The sequence below is a fragment of the Trachypithecus francoisi genome, unplaced genomic scaffold (genome assembly GCF_009764315.1).
Source record: "Trachypithecus francoisi isolate TF-2019V2 unplaced genomic scaffold, Tfra_2.0 Lachesis_group0, whole genome shotgun sequence".
NCBI lineage: Eukaryota > Metazoa > Chordata > Mammalia > Primates > Cercopithecidae > Trachypithecus > Trachypithecus francoisi.
In genome coordinates, this window is record NW_022681453.1 from 62,313,436 (window position 1) to 62,339,752 (window position 26,317).

General features: G+C 47.3%; 1 protein-coding gene across 5 annotated transcripts in view; it reads right to left on the minus strand.

Moving 5' to 3' along the window:
• CHCHD6 (coiled-coil-helix-coiled-coil-helix domain containing 6) overlaps positions 1-26,317 on the minus strand; it is a 239,609-nt gene that overhangs the window by 79,833 nt on the left and 133,459 nt on the right. For 3 of the 5 annotated variants that reach the window (XM_033210920.1, XM_033210917.1, XM_033210916.1), the window contains exon 5: positions 24,684-24,770. In XM_033210920.1, coding sequence (XP_033066811.1) covers positions 24,684-24,770 — 87 coding nt within the window. The remainder of the gene's footprint in view (positions 1-24,683; positions 24,771-26,317) is intronic. The other 2 variants (XM_033210921.1, XM_033210919.1) reach the window with 1 other exon arrangement.

Below are 26,317 nucleotides of genomic sequence, written 5' to 3' on the forward strand. Positions count from 1 at the left end.
GTTGCCCCTTTGCTCTGGGGTTTCTTTGGGAATCCCAAGGACCAATTCTGTGCATGTTAGATCCATGTTCCGGCCTCCACCTCAACAGCGTGACTCACAATGTCAGAAACCGAGGCAAGGAACCTTTGATCATTTTCACTATTTCTTGTTTCATGACTTCCTTTAATTTCCTTGAGTACATAGTTTTTCTCCAGTAAAACATGAAAAAAAAAAAAAAAAAGAGATGTTTTTACCTTGAGCACTGTAACTCTCCTCTAATGTTATATACTTTTTATATGTCTCTTGCTGGGCTTTAAAATTTTCCCTTTTACTCACTGATTTCTCTAGGCCTAGAATTTGTCCCCCAGATAGTGTGAGTGGGTCTCCCTCAGATCCTTAGTCATCACCTGGATACCTCAGAATTATCCTCTCAGATGGTAAGGCTAACAGATGAGTTTATATTTAAAAACTTAGTGATTCAATATGGTGAAAGGCAGAGTAAGGTGCTTGGGATGTGGGAATCTCAGCAGGGTGACTCTGTCTTTCTGGGTGTCTATTTGGTTCTGTTCTGCGTCAGATCACAGCATTTTGCATCTTGTTTTCTAATGGGTTTGGTCACCACTCCCGATCCAAGGCCTGGCTGTGGTCTTTCTCCCGAGGCATATGTGGGCCAGGGAGGAGCCTGGTGGCGGCGGGTCCTGCTGCCCTGCAGGAGGGGCTTCTAGAAATAAAGCCCATCACTCAGTCCCAACCTCCCCTCTAGTCTTTGTCCCCATAAAACACTGAGGACTGTACACTCACCATACTTCCTTTCTGTGAGTTTCCATCACTGAAAGGGGTACTGTCAGCTGGCCCACACTACCCTCCTCTTACCCCAGGGGTATCACACCTAGTACACTGTCACATGCGAATGGCATCTCCTCAACCAGAGAGCAGAGCTGATGGCTACTTTTCCTTACACTTAAATCTTTTTTTTGTTCCCTCATCTTCCCAGAAATCTTATTTCTGCCACAAAAGAAGAAAGTCTGGGTGTAAGTTTACCCAACACTTGTTCTTATTCTGAAAAATTTTCAAACCAACAAAATTTGCAGAATAATATGAAAAATGCCCATACAGATTTCACCTAGATTCATCACTTGTTAGGGTTTCACCACATTTACACATTTCATCATGGCAATCATCATGACAATTCACCTCTAAGCACTTCAGCTCCATCTCCTAACAAGGACATTTTGACACATTCCTATATTGTCTTTATAAAACAACTGTCACACACTCAGGATATTTCACATCAGCACAATGTTCTTCTAATATAGTCTATATCTGATTTTTCCAATTACCCTAGTAATGATGCTGCTGTCCCATTCAGGATCCAATCAAGGTTCACACACTGGATTCACTTGACATGTCTCTTTATCCTCCTTTAATCTAAAGCATTCCCAGCCTTTCTTTGGCCTCTTGTGAGACTGATACTTTTGAAGAGTCTGGGACTTTTGTTTTGGAGATCATCCTTCAATATAGATGTGAAAGATTGTTTTCTCATTATTAGATTCAGGTTAAAAATTCTTGGTTAAAAAAAAATGACAGAGGCAATGTAGTGCCCTTCTCAATGCATCCGATGACTGGTAATAGGCAATTAAGGCGGTGACCACTAGACTGCTCCATTATAAGATCCCATGGCAGATATTTTCCAACGATGGCCACAGCAATGTCTCCCAATCCACACGTACTGACTCTAATGGGACATGATGCCCCAACACCCCCAACCCCCACCGTGGTGAGGTCTGTATCCTCTCCCTGGATCTTGGGTCCTCTGACTGCTTCAACCAACGGCTGAATAAATATGGCACAAGTGGCATTATGCAACCAATGAGGCTAGACCACAAAATGCCTCGTGCTTCTATATGCTCTTGGAATCCAGCCACCACATAATGTGGAAGCCTAGAGAGGCCACACCAAGAGACCACTTACAAGTGTTGTGGCCAAGAGCCCAGCAAAGGTCCAACTGACAGCCAGCATTCACTGACACGAGCGCTGAGTGAAGACAGGTGCAGGTGATTACAGCTCCCAGCCATCAGGTCTTCCCAGATGAGGCCCAGGAGACTGTGGAGCAGACACAAACTGCTCCTCCTGCTCCTGACTCACAACCTCCACCACTGTAATTGAATGGCTGCCTAATGCTACTATCAAAGGTGGCTGGTGATGCAGGCATAGGTAAACTGCAACCATATCCCTTCCCTACTATAATACATAATCTGAGGGGTGATGCTACAAGACCTGTGATTATCCTATTTCCCAACAATCTTTCATCCAATAGCTTCAGACCAATACATGATTTTTGCCTGAATTAATTATGAAGGTGGCAAAAGTGACAGTTCATCCTTATTTCTGTACTTACTAGTTGGCATTCTTTTGTAAAGACAATTTTCCTTTCCCTACTTTCCATACTTCCATATGTTTTATATCAGAATGGACTCAGATTCTCTTTTTAAACATTCAATGTGTTCTAATCCATTTCTGTCATTATTCACTGTGCATTCTAAGTGTGGCTCGTGGGAGCCCTTTCAGGCTGGATCCTCAGTGGTACGTGGACTCACATACTGTCATCATTCTGTGAACACTTCCTTTTTTTTCATAAAATAAAATGTCCTAGGCTCACCCTGTCAATTTCCTGTTGCAGCCTCGGAACCAGCCAGACTTCAGGGAACACTGGTTTCTTTCAATTAGGAATGGTCATTTAGAAACCAAGATTTAGGTGAAAGGAGTGCTTACTAATACTGATGTGTCTTCATTTTCAGTGTTCTTTCAGGAAACAAAGCTAGGAAACATAGACTTCTTAAAAACCCTGAATTCATACTGATTCTGCTTATTCCAAACCAAGACCAAAAGGCTCTGTCTTTCTTCCTCCATTCCATGTTTGCACCTTCTGTCCCCTACACTGAGAACTCTAGCTCCTAATGCACCAGTGCTCATTTGCTCAGTCCTAGAATACAAATAAAACAGCTTGTGATCACCATACCAATGGAAATCAAGCCTAAGTGAAGCTCAAGGTTTCATTTCTTCCTTTGAATACACTCTACTGAGGATGTACAGAGTACTATGTTCAAAAGCTACCCAAATTACTTTTTTAACTATACATTTCATTTTGAGATAATTGTAGATTCCCAGGCAGTGCTAAGAAATAATTCAGACGATCCCATGTACCTTCCCCTAATGATAATGTCTTAATAACTACAGGACAATATCACAACCACTGATCCACTAATTGATGTAATCCACCAGTCTTATTCAGATTTCACCAGATTTACGCACACTCATTTGTACTTGTTTAAATCTAGTTTGATGCAGTTGGTCCACCCAACCTAACTTTTTTCCTTCTGTGTGGTTGTGGTGTCTGATATATAGAGTTAGGTTCCTTTAACGCTGTTTGTATTCATTTTTCCATCATCTTTGTTGACTTAATTTTTGAATAAACAAAACATCAACAGGGTTCAAAAGCCAAACTATATATGAAAAGTCTACTCCAAGAAGTCCCATCCCATTCCCATTCCCTGCTGTGAGTAACAATTCCATTAGGTCCTGGTTTATCCTTCCTGAGTTTCTTTCTGAAAAATAAGTGGATTCTAACACTTCTATCTTTTTCCCCCTTATTTTAGCAAAAGCACATTTTGGCCTCAGAATCTCAGTTAATGGTTGTTAATTCAGAGGCTGGTGACTTAAAATCCTCATGATCTGGATGCTCCTCCTACCCAAAGTGCTTTGGATGCTGCTTGGATTCCACTGCAACCCACTGCCACCACTCTGCTCACACTCTTCACCCTGCTGAGTCTGCTGGCTGCTTTCTCTCTTAACATATTATGGATCCAGGGTTTTCTTTTCAGACTTTCCTCATAACTCTTTTTCTTCTTCAATCATTTACATTTTTGAGAACTCATCTAAAAGAGAAAGGGATCTGTTTATCTTAATGGAATAAATGTTTTCTATTAGAGTCCGGTTGTAAAATGAATTTCTCTGATGTGAAATTCACACATTCGTTCAATTTCCAATGAAGTTCATTCCAGCCCACCAGGGGAAAAGCGGTCATAGGAGATAACGATAACACATTTAAAAGTGCTGCCTATGTTTTGAAGATCACGTGTTCATGAGAGAAGTGAGACATTTTCAATAAAACACTGCCAATAAGACATAAAATGTTAACAATTATACCTCAACACACTTTAAAAAATGTCACAAAATACAAATACCAAGAATGAGAGTACAACACTGTCACAGTTCTGGCAGGCTGGCCTGTTAACTCACACACAATCCCCAAGTACAGACAAACATCCCTGGGGTTCTGGCAATTGAGGCCCGTTTCTTCTTACCAGACTCAAAAAGGCTTTGCATTAACTCTTCTTCCCAATGCCTTGCTGCGCTTCCATATCATTTGAACTCATCAAGCTTCTTTCTAAACACCACCCACACCCGTAACACCTGCACTGGGTACTGGGGTCCCAGAACACGTGATTAGAAAGCAGTCTTCTGCAGCGAGCACCTTTGCCCACTAACTCACATAATGAACATTTCTTGAGCAGCTACAAAGAAGCAGGCTATATGAGCTGATACTTAACAGTGCTGAGTAAGTATTAAGTATTAGCCATTATTCTAGGCCAGACAAAGTCACTGGCTAATATCCAACAACCACCAGCAAACTACCAGATTCTACAATACATTCTATTTATTTTACCGAAAGCTGTTGTTCTCATTAGATGCCATTAGCATATCAAAAAATATTTGCTGAGTCTGACCATTTTAACAAGAGACAACGAGATGACCCATATTTCTCCTGGGAGAAAAGCAGAAAGCACAGGACATTACAGGTTTTCATGGTGATATTCCTGAGGGAGAACATGTGACAGGATGTGATTTTTCTGATATTTCAAATCACTTCAATAGAAAACAAAAATACAGTGCATTGTTTGTTAGAAGCCCTTTAACACACCGTATAACTTGGGAAAATACCTTAATCTCCCCGGGTTAGAGTCCAAACCCTGGGACTGTAGGATTCTAAGGATGCTGATGCACCTCTAAACTGCCTGGTATATTTAAAACTGCATGAAGTATGATGCCATCAAGAAACTTCGCCAGAAACCTTGGTGGTCTTTCATTAAAACACTACAAAACTTGAGCCTGCTTCTCTCCAGCTCTTTCTCCTCTGCCCCTGGTGTTCCAAATTTCTGAGGGAAGCTCTCCCATGGCTTTTAGGTGCCACTGCGCCACTGTAGCACAAGAGCAGTGCACCAGCACCTGCCAGCTAGAGGCTCCACATGCCAGCTTTCCATGTGCTCCCCAACAGTACCAGGTGTCCACTGACAGGCCTGAGTCTCTGCTCTTCAGAAGGCAGGCAGCCCTTTCCCTGGCATAGCCTGTGGTGGCCAGAACCCTGCTGGACAGGTTCCCCAGGACCCATGCAGGGTGGATACTTCCCCACAGGGCACCCTTCTTCCCTTTTTCTGCTCTGGATTCTGGTGTTGTGATGAGGAAGAATCACCCTTAGTCTGGAGGGTTCAGATTAAGGCAAGAGTCACACCAGTCGCACGATGGAGCAGCCAACACAGGGGCTAGGAAACACTGAGCTCTGGCCAGTGGGATCCAGAGAGGCTTCCTGGAGGAGGCAATGGTTAGGCTGAGTCTTAAGGGGGACACTGGTCAGGACAGGGTAGGGAAAACACACTTAATACAAGGTCCCAGAAGTACACAGAGACCTGAAGGTGTGCCAAGTGCACCCCAAAGCAGAAGCAGGTCCATTCTGCTGGTGGGAGCATGCGAGGTGGGGCTGGGGGAGCTGCAGGCAAACAGCCAGGAGGGACTGGGACACCCAGGACTGTGAAGGACAGACCACAAGGATGGGGACCATCCTTCTGAGCAGGGAACTGGCAGGCTTTTTTGTGTGGTAATGAGAAATATGGACTTATCGAGGCTGTGGGACTCAAGGCAAGAAGACCACAAAAGTCCAGGTAACAGATGATGGGGCAGTATGGATGGAGAGGAGAAACAGTTTGTAAATATTTAGGAAGTACGGGAATGGATTGAATACAAGGAAAGGGAGAGGAAGGAGCCCAGCAGATCATAAGTCTTCTGCTGTGGTAGTGAAAGGGGACCACTCATTGCATGTTTCCTGGGGAAGATGATGGTTTCTACAGAGCACCTGCAGCCTCAGGTGATGAGGAACCCTCCAGACAGAGCTGCCCTGATGAATGCCGTCCCACGGCTACACGGTACACATCCTGATAGGCTCAGCTGCCTGTGCCCTCTCTCTGCCCGGACATGGGCCAGCTCTATCTAGTCTGGCCTGTGCTCTCCACACTGGCACGTGCAATGTTCTCCTCCTAAATGAATGGCTCCACTCTTATTCCTAAGGCATCTTTCAGGTTATACTTTACTATAAACACTTTTAACTGGTCCTGAGAGCAGGAACATGGCTGAAAGGAAATACTTTTTAAACACTTAGTGTTATACCTAGAGTAAGTGGTAAGGCACACAGAGGAGCTGAATTCCATGAGCAGCCTTGAGAAGGACAGTCCTGAGGTGTCATGAGTTCCTGGGATGGCACTTCATAAGTGACATGGAAGCAGAATGTCTGGAGGGGACCCAACCTGGCCCGGGATCCAGAGTAATCAGAGCAGCGAGCTGCGTTCTGTGGCGCAGGGGCCATCTCCATTTCTGAAAGGAAATCTTCCCCCCCTTTCAAAAGACAAATCACAGCTTCAACAATGGAGACAAGGGTAGAGATGTGAAGCCAGCCTACCTCAGGTTTAAATCCTGCTTCTACCACTTAACAAGCTGTGTGGCCTTGAGCAAGTTACATACTCTCTGAGGCCCAGGTTCCCATTGGTACAGTGGGAATACCTGCATCTAATTACTAGACCTGTGTGTGACTAGAGATAAAGCCCCTGGTGAAGTGCCTGGTACATAAGCACTCAACAAAAGGGAGCCATGGCTGGTCCCTGCATGCAGGTGGAAGAGAATGTCAAGGCCACAGACCTCTGGGAGAAGCCATCCTGCCTGCTCAGTGGAGATGCCTGGCAGGTGCTGCAGAGGCCACAGAAGCTGCAGAAGTTCTTATCACGGCACTCCAGCCAGCCCCAGCCCTGTGGATTAGGTTCCTCTGGCTGACCAACCTGAACCAACCTTAGCTGAACTGGCATCTCACATCCTGAATCAACAGCCATAGGGGAGGACAGGAAACTCATGCACTTGGAGTATTTCTGACCTCAGACAATGAAGTCTTCCCTCCTCAGCTCTTACTCTGCCAACACCACTGGTGATATTGGTGAGGCATGCACTGAATAATGGACTTGAAAGAATGAACAAATAAAGCAAGGCAGGGAGAGAGAGCTTCAGGAGAAAGGGGGAAAAAAAGACAAAGCTTCTACTCACTGCACTTGAGCAACCACCAGGTCTCATTCAGGCAACACAGGAAGAGCAAATAGGCCTATGGTCTTTTCCCAGCTCCAGCACTATCACTATTTCTCATCTAGAGAGATGAGGGGCTTACATGGCCTCCACTTATTCTTTGAATATCCTAAAACACTTTGCAAACCAGGATGTTCGATGTGATGAGGAATGCCTACTGGAAACATACAAGTGTTCACATGACGGTAGATATTTACAACCAGCCGTGTTCAAGGAAGTAGCAAGAGCAGCTGTCCCAGGACTGTAGATATCTTGCACAGTGCTGAGCAGAAGGTAGAGGGACAGTAGCCCCTGTTAAAAAAGTACATTCCTGTGTTGAGACTCTGAAACTTGCATAAACACAACTTGCCTTAGACCACAGCAAAGAAAAACCTGCAGTGAGAAACGGGGAAAATCAGCAGTGTCCCTGCCTCCACAGACCACAGCCCAGGGAAGGAGCAGCAGGGCAGGGTCCTCAACTGTTACTCACCTGGAGAACATCCTGTTTTGCCCTTTGGTTCTAAAAGATAGGGATGAAAACCGGGGCTCTCCAGGGAAGCAAGGTGCAGGAGCTGAGACCAGCCCAGGGGAGAGCAAGCCTGTGAATTCAGTGCTCCTGGCAGCTCAGGCAAGGAAGGTTCTATGCCTGGAGCCTGTGGAGCCCTCACGCCAGGAAGAAAGAGTGCAAGGAATGCCCCTTCTAACCTAAGATTCTAAACAGTGTTTCTCGAAGGTAAGCCCTAAACTGTCCATATAGGCATTACCTGTGCGTGCTCACCCAAATGCAGATTCTTGAGCCCGAGTCTAGACTAGGACTCTGCGGTGGAAATCTGCAATTTTTAGCGAGCACTTCAGGTGATTATGAGGCATACAAAGTTGGCCCAAACAGGATCTCTTCATCTTGGCACTTATAAAAAAATAGAGCAGAGTCTCACAATGTTGCTCAGGCTAGACTCAAACACCTGAGCTTAAGTAATCCTCCCATGTCAGCCTCCCAAGAAGCTGAGTCTATAGGCTGGTGCCACACGGTACCAGGCACTGTCAACATTTTGTGCTAATTCCTTGCTGTGACGGGCTGTCCTGGGCACTGTAGGGTGGAGGGCTGCATCCCAGGCCCTTACCCAGTAGATGGATGTCAACAGCATCCTTCCCTCAGTCACGACAACCAAATATGTCTCCAGATGTTGCCAGAAGGCCCTTGAAAGGCAAAAGCACCTCTGGTTGAGAGCCACCATACCGTAAGGGGAAGACATAAGAGAGATAAGAGTCTTTAAAAACAAATTTCTGAGAAATACAATGATGGATGATCTTTAAAAGGGGAAGAGGAGGCCAGGCACAGTGGTTCAGGCCTGTAATCCCAGCACTTTGGCAGGCCGAGGCAGGCGGATCATGAGGTCAGGAGATTGAGACCATCCTGGCTAACACGGTGAAACCCCATCTCTACTAAAAATATGAAATATTAGCCAGGTGTGGTGGCACGTGTCTGTAGTCCCAGCTACTCGGGAGGTTGAGGCAGGAGAATGGCTGAACCTGGGAGGCAGAGGTTGCAGTGAGCCAAGATCGTGCCACTGCACTCCAGCCTGGGCGACAGAGCAAGACTCTGTCTCAAAAACAAAACAAAACAAAAACGGGGAAAAGCATAAGCTGTCCTCAGCTCCAACGACCCTAAAAATCATGACCTTGCCAGGCTCGCTACTCATAGGGTGGGGACAGGGCTCTCCTGAAGGAACACGTCATCCTGGCGAGAGGGAGACCTACAATTTGACGAACACAGAGGTGGTTTCTATCATGTGCTTCTAGGAGTGAAACCCCTGAGAATCCCTGACCTAAGGGCCTCAATGTGGCTGCAGCAGAAGCTTTCATAGAAGCACCCATGCCTAACAGTGCAGGAAGGGCAGGGAACCAACCAGGAACAAGACCGAGTGGCCCAGGCCTGTAAGAATGGGATCAGAAGAGCTGAGGCGCAGACATGCTGATCCTTTTGGAAAACGTTAAGGACCAAGAAAGGGCTTTTAAAATTGGATTAGGAGTGATAGAAAGAAGAAGGGATAGGCCCATATTGGGGTGAAAGGTGTTCAGTTAACAGATGATAGAGAGAAAGAGCTACTAAACTCCCATTTTCTATCAAGGAGAACAATCTTCAGACTGAAAAGGGTGAATCAAATGCTGTTATGAGGGAACTGGAACGCATGTCAGGGAAGAGATTGTGAGAGAACATCTAGTCACACTAAATGAATCCAAATCTTCTGACCCAGATGAATCACAGCTCAGCGCAGAATTCACTCACTAAAGAGACTTGCTCGCTGCAGGCACTCTCGAGAATTCAGACAAAATGGGAAGATGCCCAAGACAAGACAATGTCCAATTCAGCAAAGGGGAGAGAAGGCAGATGCTTTGCAAACTACAGATTGGTGAACTGGACATAGATCCCTGGCAGAACTTTATGGTCCAGAAATGCAGCCCCCAGAAGCCAGCCCAGCCCAGGCTGCTGGAGAACAGGTCAAGCCAGACCTACGTCGTCACCTTTTGTCTATTCTAAGAGATGAAAATTAACAGGCATTGTGAAGTCCCTGTGCTCAAGTCCAAAAACACTAGCCATACGCAGAATGTGGGAGTGTGGCTTCCCAGTGTGCATGCTAAGGTGGCCCGAGGGAGCTGTGCTGAGGACTGGAAGCCCCAGGATGCGCTGTAGAAGACAGCCCCTCACAAGCAGTCATAGCACAGCGCCATCCAACCCCACCCAGGCACCAGGACGTGAAGGATGGAGACAAAATCAAAAGGAGAAATATCGGATCACTTCTTGCAAAGAGTGCCTGAAAGAACTGGGACAACAGTTTACGGGAAAAAAACCGAAGTCAGCCCTTAACTCCCCAACCTCCACACATATAGGAGGCTGCAGGTAGGTGCTGTGTGGCTCTGTAACAGCCACAGTGACTCCATGGGGTGGGAGTAGAAGCAACAGGTCCTAATTCTATACTGGAACACGGAGCTTAATCCAACATAAAGAACAACTACGAGTGACCACTAATGAGAAGAACCACCTCAGGAGGAAGAAGTGACTGAGTATCTCTCTATACATTCTAGTAGCCATGTTCATATATTATCTCAGGGAACCCTTAGCAACACTCCAGTAAGGTCCATTAAAAATGAGGAATTGAGGCTCAGGAAAGTTAACTAACGCAGTTAGCAAGTGCTGAGGACAGGAGTCTGACCCAGGGATGAACCCAAAGCCCATGCTTTTCCAACCTGGGAGCTTCTAGTCAGCAGCTAAGCCATCGCCAGCTGGGAAGACAACCGGAAAACATCTTGAAAGTGCCTTCTAACAGGGGAGATTCCAACAATGATTAGAATGAATAAAACAGGATTTCAGAAAGCAACAAATGTGATTGCTTTATTAGTAATAAATAAGTACAGATTCAAAACACAATTTTTTGTCCATCAAATTGACAAACTTAAAAAATGACGAAAATAGGGAAGGGGGAGCTTTTAAATTATAATAAATTACACAGATTTTAAATATCTAAATGCCAAAAGTAGTATCTATAAAATTAAACCAACAGATCAGGAAAACAGTAACAATAAATAACTAGAGGTTAATAATTCACATTATATAAAGAAGTCCTATAAATTAATTAGAAAAAGACAAACTGCCTAACAGAAAACTAGCCAAATGATATTTAGTGGCAAGTCTCAAAAGAAGAAATATAAAGGCCCAATACACTTATGAAAAGATGCTCAGCCATATTAATAATGATATGCAAAATTTTGTGCCATCACCATGCTGTGATGGTATAGGTGTGGGCCAAGGAACTCCGAAACACTTTTTGTTGGTACATATTTTTGAAGAGAAGTTTGGATGTATCCATTGAAATTAATTGTAAAAGATAAAAATAATCGTAAATGTCCATTCACAGGAAATGATTAAATAACTGTAATCCCTATCACACAGTCATCAAAAAAAAAAAAAAAAAAAGGAGACTGGTATGCAAAGAGACTTGATATGCAAAATTGCCCAGATGTACTGTTGTGTGCAAGTTACAAAATTAACCTATGAAATAATAAACTGTGAGCCTATTTGTTAAAACAAACTATGTTTGTATTATTTACACAAATAATGTTACTTAAAATGTACGGAAGAATACACACCAGTAGTTAGTTCTGGAGATTAGGAGCCACACTTTGCATGCTTTCACAGTGTTTTTTTAACTTTTTGGAAATGTGCATTATATGAGTAATTAACTTAAAAAGTGAAAAGGAAACAACCCAATGCTGATGAAAGCTCACGAGACTGGCACTATCACACGCCACTGGTGGAGTGAGAGCCGCTACAGCCCCTATACAAGGCAATCTGGCAACCAAAAGCCTTATGATGTGCAGGGTCTACAGCCTAGTAAACCACAATTCTTCATCTATTTCTCTTAAGAAAACAAGTTCAGGCAGCTAGAAAGTTTTTCAAAGTAATCTAGTTTTTTCCTAATAGGAAAAGCCTAAAGTAACTTAACAGCACAATTATAGGGGACTGGTGGAGTAAATTATGGTACATCCGCATAGATTTGATGCGGAAAGAGGGTTCAAACTAGACTGCGTTTTTAAAAGGTTACCGAATGGCATGTATGGTTACAATTCCATTTTTGCAAATATTACAACATTACGAATATTACCATAGCAGAAGCCAGTCTAGGCATGTATACACCAAGAGATTTACAATGGTTACCTCTCTAGGTGAACTGATTTGGTCAATTTCATCTTATTCTTTGGGATTATCTGCATTGTTTGTTTTTTTTCCTACACGAACATGTGTTACCTAAGACAAGTATAAGCAATTTTTTTTTTTCTTTTCAAAAAAAGCAATGCTGCCCCATTGCTGGGTAAGCTCCAAGCAGATGGTTGGGTAATTCCCACGACACAAGTACCAGGGCAGAGTTTTTAGGATTGAGAGGGCCTGGCTCCCCTGCTGGCACCAAGCAATACTCAGTTACACTCAGAGAGGAGCTTCATCTACGTCCATCCACCTCAGCCCAGGCTCTGCCACTGGCTGGTCTCTGATGCAATCTGTCCTGACTGCAGAGTTGCTGTATGTTTGTCAGGTGTTGACCAGGACCTGAACTGGACTCTGTAGGGGGAAAGTGTGTTAGGTTATGCCACCACATGTGGCAGCCCTACAAAGAAGGGGCAACGGGAAGTGGTCAGAAAAGGCTTCCAAGGTAGGCAGGTGACCTTACTCTCCAGGGACAGATGATGCTGCTGGACAGCATGCCAGGTATGACTGGAATAGGGCCTGGAGCCACAGGCAGGGCCCAGATCACAGAGCCCTGCAGGCAGAGCTAAGGAATCTCAGCTCTCTCCTGAATGCAGTGAGAGCCACTGATGAACTCTAGATAGAGTCTTCCTGCAACAGCTGGATGCCAGATCATAGGTGGAGGAGGTTTTAGCTTCAGTTCAAATGAGCGATTAGCAAGGAGCCACCATCATGGAGGGAGGACAGAGACAGCATGGGAGACATTAGCTCAATGATGTGGGCAGGACTCGGTCACCAGTGGAGTGGGGGTGGCACAAGCATGTTTTATAGACAGCCCCAGGAGAGGCCAATGGCTAATATCAGATTGCCTTTCTCAGCATGCCCCCCTCCCCAAGGGCCAAGGGGCAAAGAAAAATACCAAGGGGGTTCTACTGGTCAAATGAGCTGATCAAGGCTGGACAGGGAAGAGCTGACAAAGGAAGGAAAGGAAAAGGCCTCAGAGTACCCATTTCATTAAAATTATCTGTTTAACAGTCTTTTCCAGCAGGGATAGGTGGTAACCCACACACATGATGGACAGGCACTTCTGGCTCTTCAACCCATAAGTACCTATTTAGCAGGCTTAATGTGCTAGGGGAAAAAAACCAACATACAATAACACTGGAGCAGGAAATGCTGCATATTCATGTAGCTGCTGCCAGCTATGGTGTAGGAATCACTTCAAGATGAGGTACTGATTCAGCCTGTGCTTAAAATGACCCCAGCAACAATAATGGAGGAAATGACATAAATCAGCAGCAGTGAACATCAACTTAACCATGAGATTACCCCTTGGCCTTGCATGACAATTTCAGCTCTCCTGAAAGGTATATATTTGGCTTTTCCTGCAGCACTGACCTTTACTTCTCTGGACCAGGGAAAGAGAACAGGAGAATAAGAACCTAAGCGTATGCAACAAGGCACTGGCATGAAACCCAGGCTGGGGTCTGCTGTAGGAGACGACAGGCAAAATGCCTAAGAACTCACTGCAGCACGGTGGCTCTGGTGGATCCTGACTTACACCAAAAACAAAAAAACAAAACTCCTGGAAGATAATATTTTTGAGAAAATCAGAGAAACTAATGTCAATTCTCTGAGGCAAGAAAATAACATTATAGTTATGTAAGAAAATGCCCACAGTTTTTAGAGATGCATATTGAAGTATGTAGGGGGAAACTTCATGGTCACTGGGGTTTGCTTGACAGTACTTAAGAACAAAAGAAAAAAGGCAGAGAGACGAGCAAATGTGGCAAAAAGTCTGGGGGACAGGGAAAGAAAGGCTCGGCGCACTGTTCCACTTAGGGTAAAGATCATTGTAGGTCATTTAATACAGACTCAAACAATCCTCTGAGTGGCTGGCCCAGTACGGTCAACTGGTGAGTAAGTGATCCCCTGAATTTAGCCTGCCAAGGTCTACGGGCAGCAAATCATTCATGTGACAACTGGTACAGATTTCCAGACCTGTTTCTTTATCTGTAAAATGGGAATGACAGGAGTCCCTTCCTCACAGGAGCGTTCAAGGCTGTAACAAATTAGTACCTGTGACATACTCAGAACGCATCAGGCATTTTTGCAGCAAAGAGTCAGGCAAAGTCAGTGATTACTGTTATCAATCAGCTCACTGGGTCACTGTGAAGGTCAAAGGAGTCAGTGCAGGTGAAGTGCTTGACTACTGCTTTGCAAGTGGGACCACTCAATAAATGTTAACTACTGGGCACCAAGAAAACCAGCTTTGGAGACAGAGAGGTATAGTCTGTTAGCAATATTGTATTAATTCATTTACTTCTCAAAACCACCCTAGGAGATCAGAACTACTATGATTCCTCTTTTACAGATGTAGAGTCTGAAAGCCCTGATTAAATCTTGGCTCTGAGGTTGAACAGCTCAGGCCAACTCTTAACCTCTCAGTGTCATCATTTTCATTGTGATTTTCGCCACACTCCCCAACCCCACCATCAGGAAACCAAACTGGCAGGTCTTGGGCACTGTACTTAGCAAAGTGCAGGTGTGCAGCCGGTTCAGCAGGGTTCCTGGCTCAGACATCTACCCCAGAGAAGCCTGGCTGCAAGGCCCAGGAGGGCCACAGCCTCTCTAGTGTGCAAGAGAGGTTGCAGTTTCTGCTTCCCCTCACCTCAGAGATTAGTGTGACATATGAGAGGATTTCTGCAAAGTAGGAGAGGAGACTGAGGTAAAGAAACATATTTTTAGCAAACATACCAGAAGCAGTACGCAGAGTAGACTCAGGGAAGAGGGTAATATGTGGTGGTAATGGAAGTGGGGGCAGTGAGGGAGGTGATAATAGTAGTAGTGGTGGGAGAGGGGGCAGCAGCAATCAAAATGGTGGTGGCAGTGAAGGTGTGGAGGTGGTGGAGGAAGACGGAAAAGCAGAGGTTGCAGAAGTGCAGGTGAACGTGGAGGAGGAGGTTACGAAGGATGGTGGAAATGGTGGTGGTGGTGGTGGTGGTGGTGGTGGTGGTGAAGGCGAAGTTGGTGTTGGAGTTGGTTAAAGTGTAGGTACTGGAAATGAAGCTGGTGGTGGAGGGTAGAGGTGGCAGTGGTGGTGGTGGAGGCTGCAGAGGTGGAGATGATGGCAGAGATGGTGGTGGTGATGGTGGTGGGGGCAGAAGTGGGCTTGGTGGAGCAGTTGGTAGAGGTGGAAGTGGTAGAGGTGTAGTTGGTAATGGAGGTGGTTGCAAGTAGAGGAGGTAAAATTGAACGTAGATGTCAAGGTAGAGTTGGTGGAAATGGAGGTGGTGGTGGAGGAGGAGAAGAAGTGGAGGTGGTGGAAAAGGAGGAGGAGGAGGTAGTTATGAAGTAGGAGGTAGTGGTGGTGGTGGTGGTGGTGGTGGAGGAAGAGAAGGTGGTGGTGGTAGTGGTGATGATGGAGGTGGCGGTGGGGGTGGAGGAGGAGATGATGGTGGAGGAGGAGGAAAAGGTGATGGTGGAGGAGGAGGAGATGATGGTGGAGGAGGAGATGATGGTGGTGGTACAGGAAGAGGTGATGGTGGTGGTGTAGGAAGAGGAGGTGATGGTGGAGGAGGAGGAGATGACAGTGGAGTAGGAGGTGATGGTGGTGGTGTAGGAAGAGGAGGTCATGGTGGAGGAGGAGGAGGAGGAGGTGGTGGTGGTAGAGTAGGAGGTGATGGTGGTGGAGGAGGAGGTGATGGTGGTGGTGGAGGAGGAGGTGGTGGTGGTGGAGGAAATGGTGGAGGAGGAGGAGGGCGTGGTGGAGGTGGAAGAGGAGGTGATGGTGGAGAACGAGGTGGTGATGGTGCAGCTGGTGGTGGTGGTGGAGGAGGAGGTGGTGGTGGTAGCAGTGATGATGGTGGAGGTAGTGGAGGAGGCGCAGGAAGAGGAGGAGGAGGATGAGGTGGTGGTGTAGTAGTGATGGTGGAGGTGGTAATGGAGGAGGAGGGGGAGAAGGATGTGGTGGAGGTGGAGGTGGCAGAGGAGGATGAGGTGGTAGTGGTGGAAGAGGAGGAGGAGGATGAGGTGGTGGAGGTGGGGAAGGAGGATGAGGAGAATGAGGTGGTGGTGGAGGAGGAGGATGAGGTGGTGGTAGTGGAGGAGAAGGAGGTGGTAGTGGTGATGGTGGAGGAGGTGGTCGTGGAAGTGAAAGAGGTGGTGGTGGAAGTGGAGGAGAAGGTGGTGATGATGGAGAAGGTGGTGATGGTGGAGGAGGTGATGGTGGAGATGGAGGAGAAGGAGGTGATGCTGGAGGAGGTGGTGATGATGGATGAGGGGGAGGTGGTGATGGTGGTGAAGGAGGTGGTGATGGGGGTGCTGGTGGAGGAGAAGGAGGTGGTGATGGTGGAGGAGGAGGAGAAGGAGGTGATGGTGGTGAAGGAGGTGGTGATGGGGGTGAAAGGTGGTGATGGGGGTGGAGGAGGTGGTGATGGTTGAGGGGGAGGTGGTGATGGTGGAGGGGGAGATGGTGATGGTGGAGGTGGAGGAGGTGGTGGTGGTGGTGGTGGTGGTGGAGGAGGAGGCGGTGATGGTGGAGGAGGGGGAGGTGGTGATGGAGGAGGAGGAGGTGGTGGTGGTTGAGGAGGAGGAAGTGATGATGGTGGAGGAGGGGGAGGTGGTGATGGTGGAGGGGGGAGGGGAGGTGGTGATGGTGGTGGAGGAGGAGGTGGTGATGGTTGAGGAGGGGGAGGTGGTAATGGTTGAGGAGGGGGAGGTGGTGATGGTGGTGGAGGAGGAGGAGGTGATGGTGGTGGAGGAGGAGGTGGTGATAGTGGTGGAGGAGGAGGTGGTGATGGTGGAGAAGGAGGTGGTGGTACCATTACTAACTTTTATGGTGGTACCATCACTAAAAAAAGGTGTTAATGGGCTAACCAGTTGGCGGTACCCTTCTCTAGCCTAACCTTATGAACAACTTTCTGATTCAAAACTCTTCAAAAGTCCCTTGGGCTCAGATCCCTCACTCAGCAGGTTAAAGAGTGCTCCCCATGACGGTGGGAGGTGGGCCTCTTCCCCCAGGGAAGCTTTCCTGATGTATTGTTTTCAGGTCATTGTTAGCAGTTCCCTTTGAATCCCCAGGCTCTGGCAGCTTCTCTTTATAGGCGTCTCACACTCACATCCTCACTGTAGGGGGCTCTGCTCTGAATCTCTGGTGCAGACTCTGGGCCTGACAAAGTGTAGGCCTCTCTCACTCGCAGAAGTACCTGCTGGCCACATTAGAGCGACCGCAGGCAGGTGGCGGCTCTACCAACGAGACACATCCCTCACTGAGCACGTGTCTGGAGACCTCCTCCTTCTCCAGTGCCGGGGAACCTGAACCCTACATGGAATCCAGCTTCAGTCTCCATGACAATGCAGGACATGTGCCCTTGACACAGCTCACAGGGCCTTCACGCCAGTACAAGCGAGGCCTCACTTTGTCCTCAGTGTCTCTGACAGGCAGCATTTGGCACTGCCAACCACATTCTTCCTGGACTCTTCTCCACTCACTGATGCGGGAGGCGGTAGGAGGCAGCGTGTGGGGGTGGAAGAGCGGGCTCTGGAGCCTCGTGGATCTGACTTCATCTATCAGCCACATGCATGGCTTCTGGCAGCTGCTTCAGCCTGCTTCCCAGCTTTTGCATTTGTAGAACATGTGTAATATAATTTACCTTACAGGGTTGCCGCAAGGATTCACGATGACTTGTGTAAGAGGGCCTGGCATATAGCATATGCTCACAAAATTATTGTGACTGTCATTCTGTAGGACACAGAACTCCCTGTCTGATACTTCTCAATCATCTGCTGGTCATCTCTGCCTCATAAGTGCATGCCTAGAATTAAACTCACAACCTTCCCCAAGTGTAGTGGCTCACCTAAATTTTCTCTTTCTCTTAATGGCACCATTATTCTTTCTCAGGCCAGCCTGTTTTCCCAGCTGCACCACCTGTGGCCTCCCTTCCCACAGAGCACCTCGCTGGGGCCAAGCTCTCCAGCCAGAAGCCCCAGTTTCTCCATGACCAGCCCTGCATGCAGCCCACTGACATCCTGCTCCCTCCAAACACAGCTCCCACCAAGAAGACTTCTGGGCAAAGGCTCCCTCCTCCTCTGGAACCCTGCTGCGTCACTGTTTCCTGATTGCACACACACACATTCCCTTCTTTATTCCTGCAAACATTTACTGTGCACCTATTCTATGCCAGACACCGCATCCCCAGCTCTTGGCGATGAATCACCTGATGAATCAGACCAGCAAGGAGTGTGCTCGCAGACGTAGAGCAGCCACAGGCGCTAACAAAACAGTGTGGCAAGGGCTAGAATATGCACAGGGCCCAAGCCTCAGCAGGGGACAGAAGATGGAGCAGCAGGTGATTCTGCAGTGCCTATGGGGCACTCCAGTGAGGTGTAGCTCCACACCCAGCCCCCATCCTGTGCCCATGCCCCAGGTCTCACAGCACCTGACACAGGGTTTTAGCAACTCTACTAGACTGAATGGATATGGAGTAACCCGGTCAGAAGAGGCGGCACTCAGAATTACAGAACTCAGAGGAGGCAAGAGCTCAGCAGGCTGGGTGCAAACAGATGTGGGCTCGCAGCGGGGCTGCTGCATTCCAGCTGTGTCTCTCCATAAGGCAAGTAGCCTCTCCCTACTGGTCTGTCCTCCAGTCGCACAAGGAGGTGAGACAAACACACAGATGGGCCTGGGAGGGCCTGGAAGGGCCTGGAAGAGGATGTTCAAGGCCTGTAAGGTCCCTGGGATTTGGAAAGCAGGACCTGAGCAGAGCCTTGCAGGCCAGCGAAGAGGGTGCCTGGCAGCAAGGGGCAGCAGAGGCCATGGGGCACCCCTGCTGGGCTGCCTTCCTCAGCTGTAGCCCACTTTTATGAAGCCTCACATGCTGACTCTTTCCTGAGAGCACAGCCAGATGAACTCTCAGCAACTGAACACACCTGAAACTAACACCAAGGTCATGAAAGGAAGCCTTACCTCCCCACCACAGAACCCCTGCTAGTCACTGCTACCCCCACAGGGTAACCGTTATCCTAGTTGCTAACAACATAGATGTGCTGTGCTGCTTTCACCCCTTCTGTAGATGGAATCACACAGTTTGCAGGTCCTCTTCCTTAGCCGGCTCCTTTGCTCAGCAGTGTGTCCGGAGTTCCAGCAGCAGCACCTGCAGCTGTGGACATCTCACTTTCATGCCAGCAGTGCTCTATCATGAATACTACTGGCACTTGCCTCTCTCCTGATTTTCAGGACTATCGTGAATGACACTACCATGGACATTCCACAGTCTCTCTTCTGGTGAACCTGGGGGCACATCTGCACCGGGTGCAGAATGCTGGGTCCTGGGGCATACCCAAGTTCAGCTTTAAAAGATGCTGGCTATCAATCTTCCACAGTGGCTATGCCAACTTACACCCCACCAATGGTGTCTTGGAGTTTAGGTTAAACCACATCCTTGCCAGCACTTGGAGCTGTCTGTCTTTTCCACTTTGGCCATTCTTCCAAGTGTGTAACAGTATCATGTTGTGGTTGTAATTTGCATTTCCCTGATATGTACTGAGGATGAGCTTTTTTCACATTTGCTGACCACACCTTTTCTTGTGAAGTGGAAATCCTGTATTTAATTCCTCCACCAAATACCTTGTGTAGCTTGTGTTTCCCTACACACCAAGGGACAAGGCAGACACCAGTGTGCCTGGGATAGGCACGTCTATTGAGCAGTGTCAGTGAGAAAACTGCAGGGCTATCAGGATCAGAAGATGGTCTTTTCTTAAGAAAACTTGATTGGCAGCAGGGAGTACAATGGGGGAAAGGGCTGACTGCTCAGAGGCAGGGCAGGGAGGCATCTGAAAGGTACAGGGAGGAAGACTTCAACCCTGGGGAAAGGAGACAAGGTCCAGGAAGAATACGTTTCTCCCTTTCTTCCTGGCTCAGTTTTTGACGCTAACCCTGAAAAAGACCTTCTCCACTTCATAGCTGCTGACTTTGGATAAAGTGAGATGAAGCATTTTACAGAGCTGAGAGGTTCTCTAGTCACAGGAAGCCTGCATATGGGCATCCTCCCATCTGGCATCCTAATCCTCGGCATCTCCCTTCCCTCCCAAACCTGACTATGGGATTCATAAGGCAGGAGCCACAGCTGTCTGAGCCATCTCTGTGCCTGGCATTTAGCAGACTTAAATTGATGTGGAGTAAATGAAGGCTGGGCATTTATTAAAGAGGAGGAAGAGGACAGAAATAACATGAAAGAGGACTGGATACTGAGGTCAGGTACTCTGATGGTTGCTTCACACAAACTACCACTCACCCCAAAACAGCTGGCAGGTTAGTCCTAAATCCTCATTTCAAAGATAAGGAAACTGAGGCTAGAGAATGTAATGACATGCTCAGGGTCACAAGGCTGCTTACATGATTGAGGCAGAAGTAAACTGAGGTCTGCTGGACCCCAAAGCCTACTCATCCCTACCACCCTACTCAGCTCCATGGTTGACTGCAGAAGACAAGGCCTTGGCCAGCCACAAGTGGTCAACTCCATGGACTCTCAGGGTCTCCTTCAGGGCCACCCAGCACCGAGGTTTCTACTAGAAGACAATAAAGTGTGCTGGTTCTGAAGAGGCACAAGTCCTCCCTTAGCCCCATAATAGCTGAATCCAGGCACGGTGTGGGTGAATCCCACTCCTGGTTCTTTTGCTTCCTGCAGAAAATTACAAAGTGGCAGCTGAGCAAAGGCTCTGGAGCCAGGTGTGCGGTGGTAGCACAGCTAAGATGGCAAGGGGTTCAGTGGCCATGACTCAAGCCAGCATAGGCAGTCGAGGGTCTCACGTTCCTGGTCCATATGCCAGTATGGCAGATGCACCTGAATGTGTGTTTGGAGTTCTGAGCTAAGGAATCCGGGAATGGCCAACCCAGAGATCCATTCCTTATCTATAAGGAACATCTGAATCTCCGGCCCTTGTGAAGTGAAAATCCATGGAACACAGCTGTACAGGGCATTGAGGCCCTTTGTTTTGGGTTAAATCAAGCTTGTCCAACCCGTAGGCCAGAGGTTGCATGCAGCCAAGGAAGGCTTTGAACGTGGCCCAACACAAAGTCATAAACTTTCTTAAAACATTACGAGATTTTGTGATTTTTTTTTTTTTTTTTAAGCTCATCAGCCATCATTAGTGTTCGTGTATTTTATGTGGTCCAAGACAATTCTTCCAGGGTGGCCTAAGGAAGCCAAAAGATTGGCCACCCCTGGGTTTAAATGAAGGTTGCCAGGTAGAAGCTGTTAGGGAGAGTGCTAAGTGAAAATGCTATGGAAACTACATGCTCTTTGGGAGTGGTGGTTCGCTTGCTCAGCCAGCCATGGGGCCATGCGGTTCTCCTGTCCATCCCACTGCCACTGGACTGTCCCTGTATGTAACTTTTCTGCAAATAAAACCCTATGTCTCATTTGCCGGCTCTGGGGCTCTTGTCTGAGCTCTCAAACATGGTGCCATCCCTATTGAAGTTAATAGGGGTCCCGTGCAAAGATGCCCACAGAAACGGACAAAGACCTTGTTCTATGACACTGTCAGATGTGCGGAAACACCTGGGGAGTGCATGGCCCCAGTCTGCTGGATACTGCAAGACCATCAGAGAAAAGTCTGATGCAGCCCAGAGAGAAGGCTTCCTCATCACAGAGAGCAGGTGTTGGGGTCAGGCCACCATTAATGATAAAAATCCATCTCAGCATGCATATACGTGTGCATGCACACATGCTCATCCATTAATCCAAACCTGAAGCACTGTGACATGAAACAGAGCCCCCAGTACTGCTGTGCACCAGGGAAGGAGCCAGCACTTGCCAGGTGCCTAGCACACACAAACACTTTTACAGGCGTTACTTTCCTTAATCCTCCCATTAACTACCGGCAGAAAGCATTAGCATCTCCATTTTACAGATGGAGAAACCGAGCTGAAAGGAGGCACACTGACTGAATTGCTGTGTGGGAGCCAAGGCTCATGGGCTCTGGTGCCCACACGCCATCAGTTACACCATACTCAATGTCCAGGCTGCTTCTTCACGTGCCATAAGACCCTCACAAGGCCCGTCTGTGTCAACACCTCATTGCTTTCTATGGGGAAATGGAAACAATATTGCTCACTTAGATCTTGCAGTGTGGCTGTGAGGAACAATTACTCAGAAAGATTATAAAGCACAGGAGCCCTACAAAATGGGATTTCCATGCTTAAGAATAATCATCTAGGAAATAAATACTGCAGACAAAAAGGTCCAGAAGTCTCTCCCTCCTTGAAAATGAGTCTGGATTTTGTGCAGGCTTTCCTTACCTGCCAGTCTCAACAGGTAGAAGGTGGAGGCTGACCGGCTTCCACGGGTGGATGGCTGCAGGATTCCACTTAACCCCTTGGATACACCATGACTCGGCCAATAGTCACAGGTATCAGCCTCCCCATCTCAACCTGCTCTCACCTGGGGCTGTACTCTGAGCTGTTTTGGGTGGTCAAGGATCATGCAGCAGCTTATCCAACTTTCCCCTGAACAGGTTTTTACTGTCAATTTCTAAACTTAAAGGAAATTGGAGGGAAAAGGAAAGGGATGTGATGATTGGAAAGTCCTGGAGCCGTGTGTACAGAAGCTGGAAATGTCAAGGTCTGCGAGTATTCAACAAATGAAAGTGGAATCGTGTAAAAGCAACAGCTAATAAAAAAAGATTGTCAGATGCTGTGTTTTCCATCTTCCCAGCCATTACAGGAATAAAATTATCCACGGAGAAGATCGAAGACCTTTTTCAAAACTAATACAATTAAGCCTCATTTTTCTGCCTCCTTTCTGCCTCTCCCCCTGGCTCCCCTTTAATCCTCCTATCTCCCGCACCAATCTCCATTTCCTGAGATGTTGGAGGTGCTTTCCTTTTTTTTATTATCACCAGCAAAATGCTGTGTTTAAGAGTCAGAAAGGAGATCATGCTTTTGCACCTCCTTCTGGAAGCATTTAATAACTCTTCACAATCATCTAGGAAACCTCGATTTTTAAAAAGCCCACACCTGTATATGTAAGGAGTTTGGACTTCATTTAATGAAGAGAAAGAAGTCTCATCCAGAATTTCCTCTCCTTTAGCAAAGCAGAGACTTGGTTTCTAAGAAGAGAACTACGGTAGAGATGAGAGAGGAGAATGACAAAAGGAAAACGTATTTTAGAGAGGCAAAAATGCTGCGAGGCTCTTTCCCTTCCACCCGAAACAGATATGTACACATGCCTCTAGCAGCCAAGCCCAGGGAGGGAAACATGAGGAGCACAAAGGAGACCAAAGAATTGCACAAATAAAAAAACAAAAACACAAACAAAAAAAAACCCTGTGCCTATGAACATATGGGAAACTGTGATAATGAGAGCTATGGCTGGTGGAATTTTTTTTTACCCTTTTCTAGGATCTCAAATCACAATCCTTGTCATTATAAGCTACAGTCAAACCTGTGCATGAGACTGCTCTGTGAAAGATTTGCTTGTTAAGGGCCACTCGGAAAGCGGCTCAGAGGTGCACTGCCGTTCCTCAGACTGTGGGATATCACCATCAGCACTCTGTGTTCACGGCATGTCAACTCTGGCCAGCGCCTAAACACCGGCAAAGGTGGACAAGCAGGTGTTGATGGGGCATGGAAGACCCTCCCTCTTTTCCCCATGGCCTGGAAATCCAGAAACCCACGTTTCTGCCAGGCTCCACTGTGGCATAGCACAGGAGAAAACCCCTGTGGAAATCAGGCCCCTCAAGCAAACTGTCAATTTCAAAGCTCCAAACCATGACAAATGATTTGCGAAGATTTGCCTGCAATAAGCTGATGGCTCAGGTTGCTTGGCATGCTGTCTCAGGCATGAGGGGGAACAATTTTTTTTTTTTTAACCTCCCAACCATCCCCTCCCACATCTTAAGCCATTTCTTTGAAAAATCTGTCATGATCCACAAATTAAACCAAAAAATAAGCAAGTTACCAAATGAATTTTCAAGAGTCGTGGTAGGGTTTTTTTTTTTTTTTTTTTTAAGGCATGATGATGTTTTTAAACCTCATTCATTTCAAAGACTTATCTTTAGAAAAGCAGTGAGTGTGCAGCTGTAGTGCACTTTGATCTTCCCAACTCCCAGGAGAAAATCAATAATACAACTTTAATGTATTTGTATAGCAAGACATCACATTATTATTATTTTTACCAAATGCAGCTTAACTAAAGTGGAAAAGGTATACTGGGACTCAGCACCGCCCTGTGGTGAAAGTGAATTTTTTTCTAAAATTGAACTACTCTAGAGCCAGCCACATTCAACAAAAAAAAGGTGGGGCAGTGGGGAGACAATTAAAAACCAATTATCTCCATGAATGCAACTTGTTGAAAGGCTCTATTTTGGTGCCTGCTGCAGAATGCAGAAGGGCATGTCCAAGGAGTGACTGACAACTGGGCGAATGGGTACTGGGCCTGCGGACTCCTCTCTCCCCCCATCATGCTGATGTGTTCTGGTCAGATGCCTTTAGGACCTAGCCCCAAGGAATACAGCCAAGCAGGAGTCTTACCTTCCTCTCAATACGCCCCAGCTGCTCCTTGTAAAAGGTGTCACGGCGTCTTAGCTCTGCCTCTCTGCTCTCCAGCTCCCTGGCCTGCTTGGAAGAGAACAAAGCCCACGTTAGCCAGCAGTGATGGTGCTGGAATGGTGCTGCAGGGAGAAGGTGACGGACATTTCTGCTCACATTCACAATAAGAACAGTAGCAATAATGAATTGAAAACCTTATGAAACGCCAGATCACTCACATATATTGTGCTTAATTTTCACAACAATCCTTCAAGGTGGGTAATTACTATAGCCATTTCACAGATAAACAATAACATTTATTGATTATGGGAGTCCTGTTCACAGTGCTCCCACAGTTATTTCCTTTGATCCTTACCATACTTCTAAAGGGCAGGTGGGATCATCATGATCCCCCACTACAGCTGAGAAGCCAGATGACAACAGGGAGCCTAAGTAGCTGTTCAAAAGCTCATAGCCATTCAGACAGTAGCTGGGGTCTGAACTTTGGTCAATGTAGGTGTGTCTGGCTGCTGGGTGTGCTGCCATGAGCCACACAGCTATGTGTTGGCCTTGGTGTCCTTACGCTTGGAACCATGCCATGCCACAGCCTCACGCTCTGAGTTGGAAGGAGCAGGGATCCATGCCTGCAGGAAGACAGGCACAGAGTCAGCTGGAGGGGTGCTGCTCCCTCACCCGCCTGATGGGGATGGCTGAGTCCCTGTTGGAGCATAGGGCCAAGGGCCCTCCCTCCAGGTCCAGTTAGGCTGAGGGCTCAGCTTACCACACGCAACCTGAGGCTGGCAGACCCAGCCCACCCTTAACTAGCTAGGCGACCTTGAACAAGTTCCTGACCTCCAGCTTCCTCAGGTATGATGTGTAAACCTGGAATGGATGCATAGCTGTACAGAAGGTTAACGGAAACCCCAACAGAAGTGGGCAGGGTCTCAACAGGCCTCCATAAAGGGTCACCAGCACATGGCAGGGCAGGGATGTAAGTCCCATCACTGGGATACTCACGTCCCCGAAGTCTCCGGGGGCTTCCCAGGACCAGGCCCCAGGGCCCGCTTCTACCCTCCACGGGTCAAATGTGGAACAACTCTACACTGAGTGTCAGGGTGGAGACAGTCACAGAGGCCTGGGAGCTCAGGACTGCCTTTTGTGACTGTATGGAGGAATAACACCATCTGCTTGCTGTCTACCCCTGTGCTAGGGCTGTGTGTGCTCAGGTTCTCCGCTAAGTTCCTGATGGCACTTAATTAATCCTCACTACCCCCAAGAGCACACGCTAGCCAGTGGTAGACTGTGAACCTAAGTTCATATGACTTCCAAGTCCTAAGCTTTTTCCTTTTAAGCCACACTATGGTATCAGCACATGGGTTTGAATCACTCAAAAATATGGGGTAAGACATGAACCCAAGTTTTTGAAAGCCCATCTCCCTGGCAGTGCTACTCCTACTGACATAGAACCTTGCAGAACAACCAGCAAGATGGTTTGTAATAAGAGCTGACTACTCACCAGTGCTCCTGAGTGCAGAGTACCAGGAGAAAGACTCAGGCGAAAGGGCCACATCAGGCCAGTGGGCTTGGGTGGCTGGCTGAACCCCTCCCTGAGAGTTAAGTTCTAACACTAGCTCTAT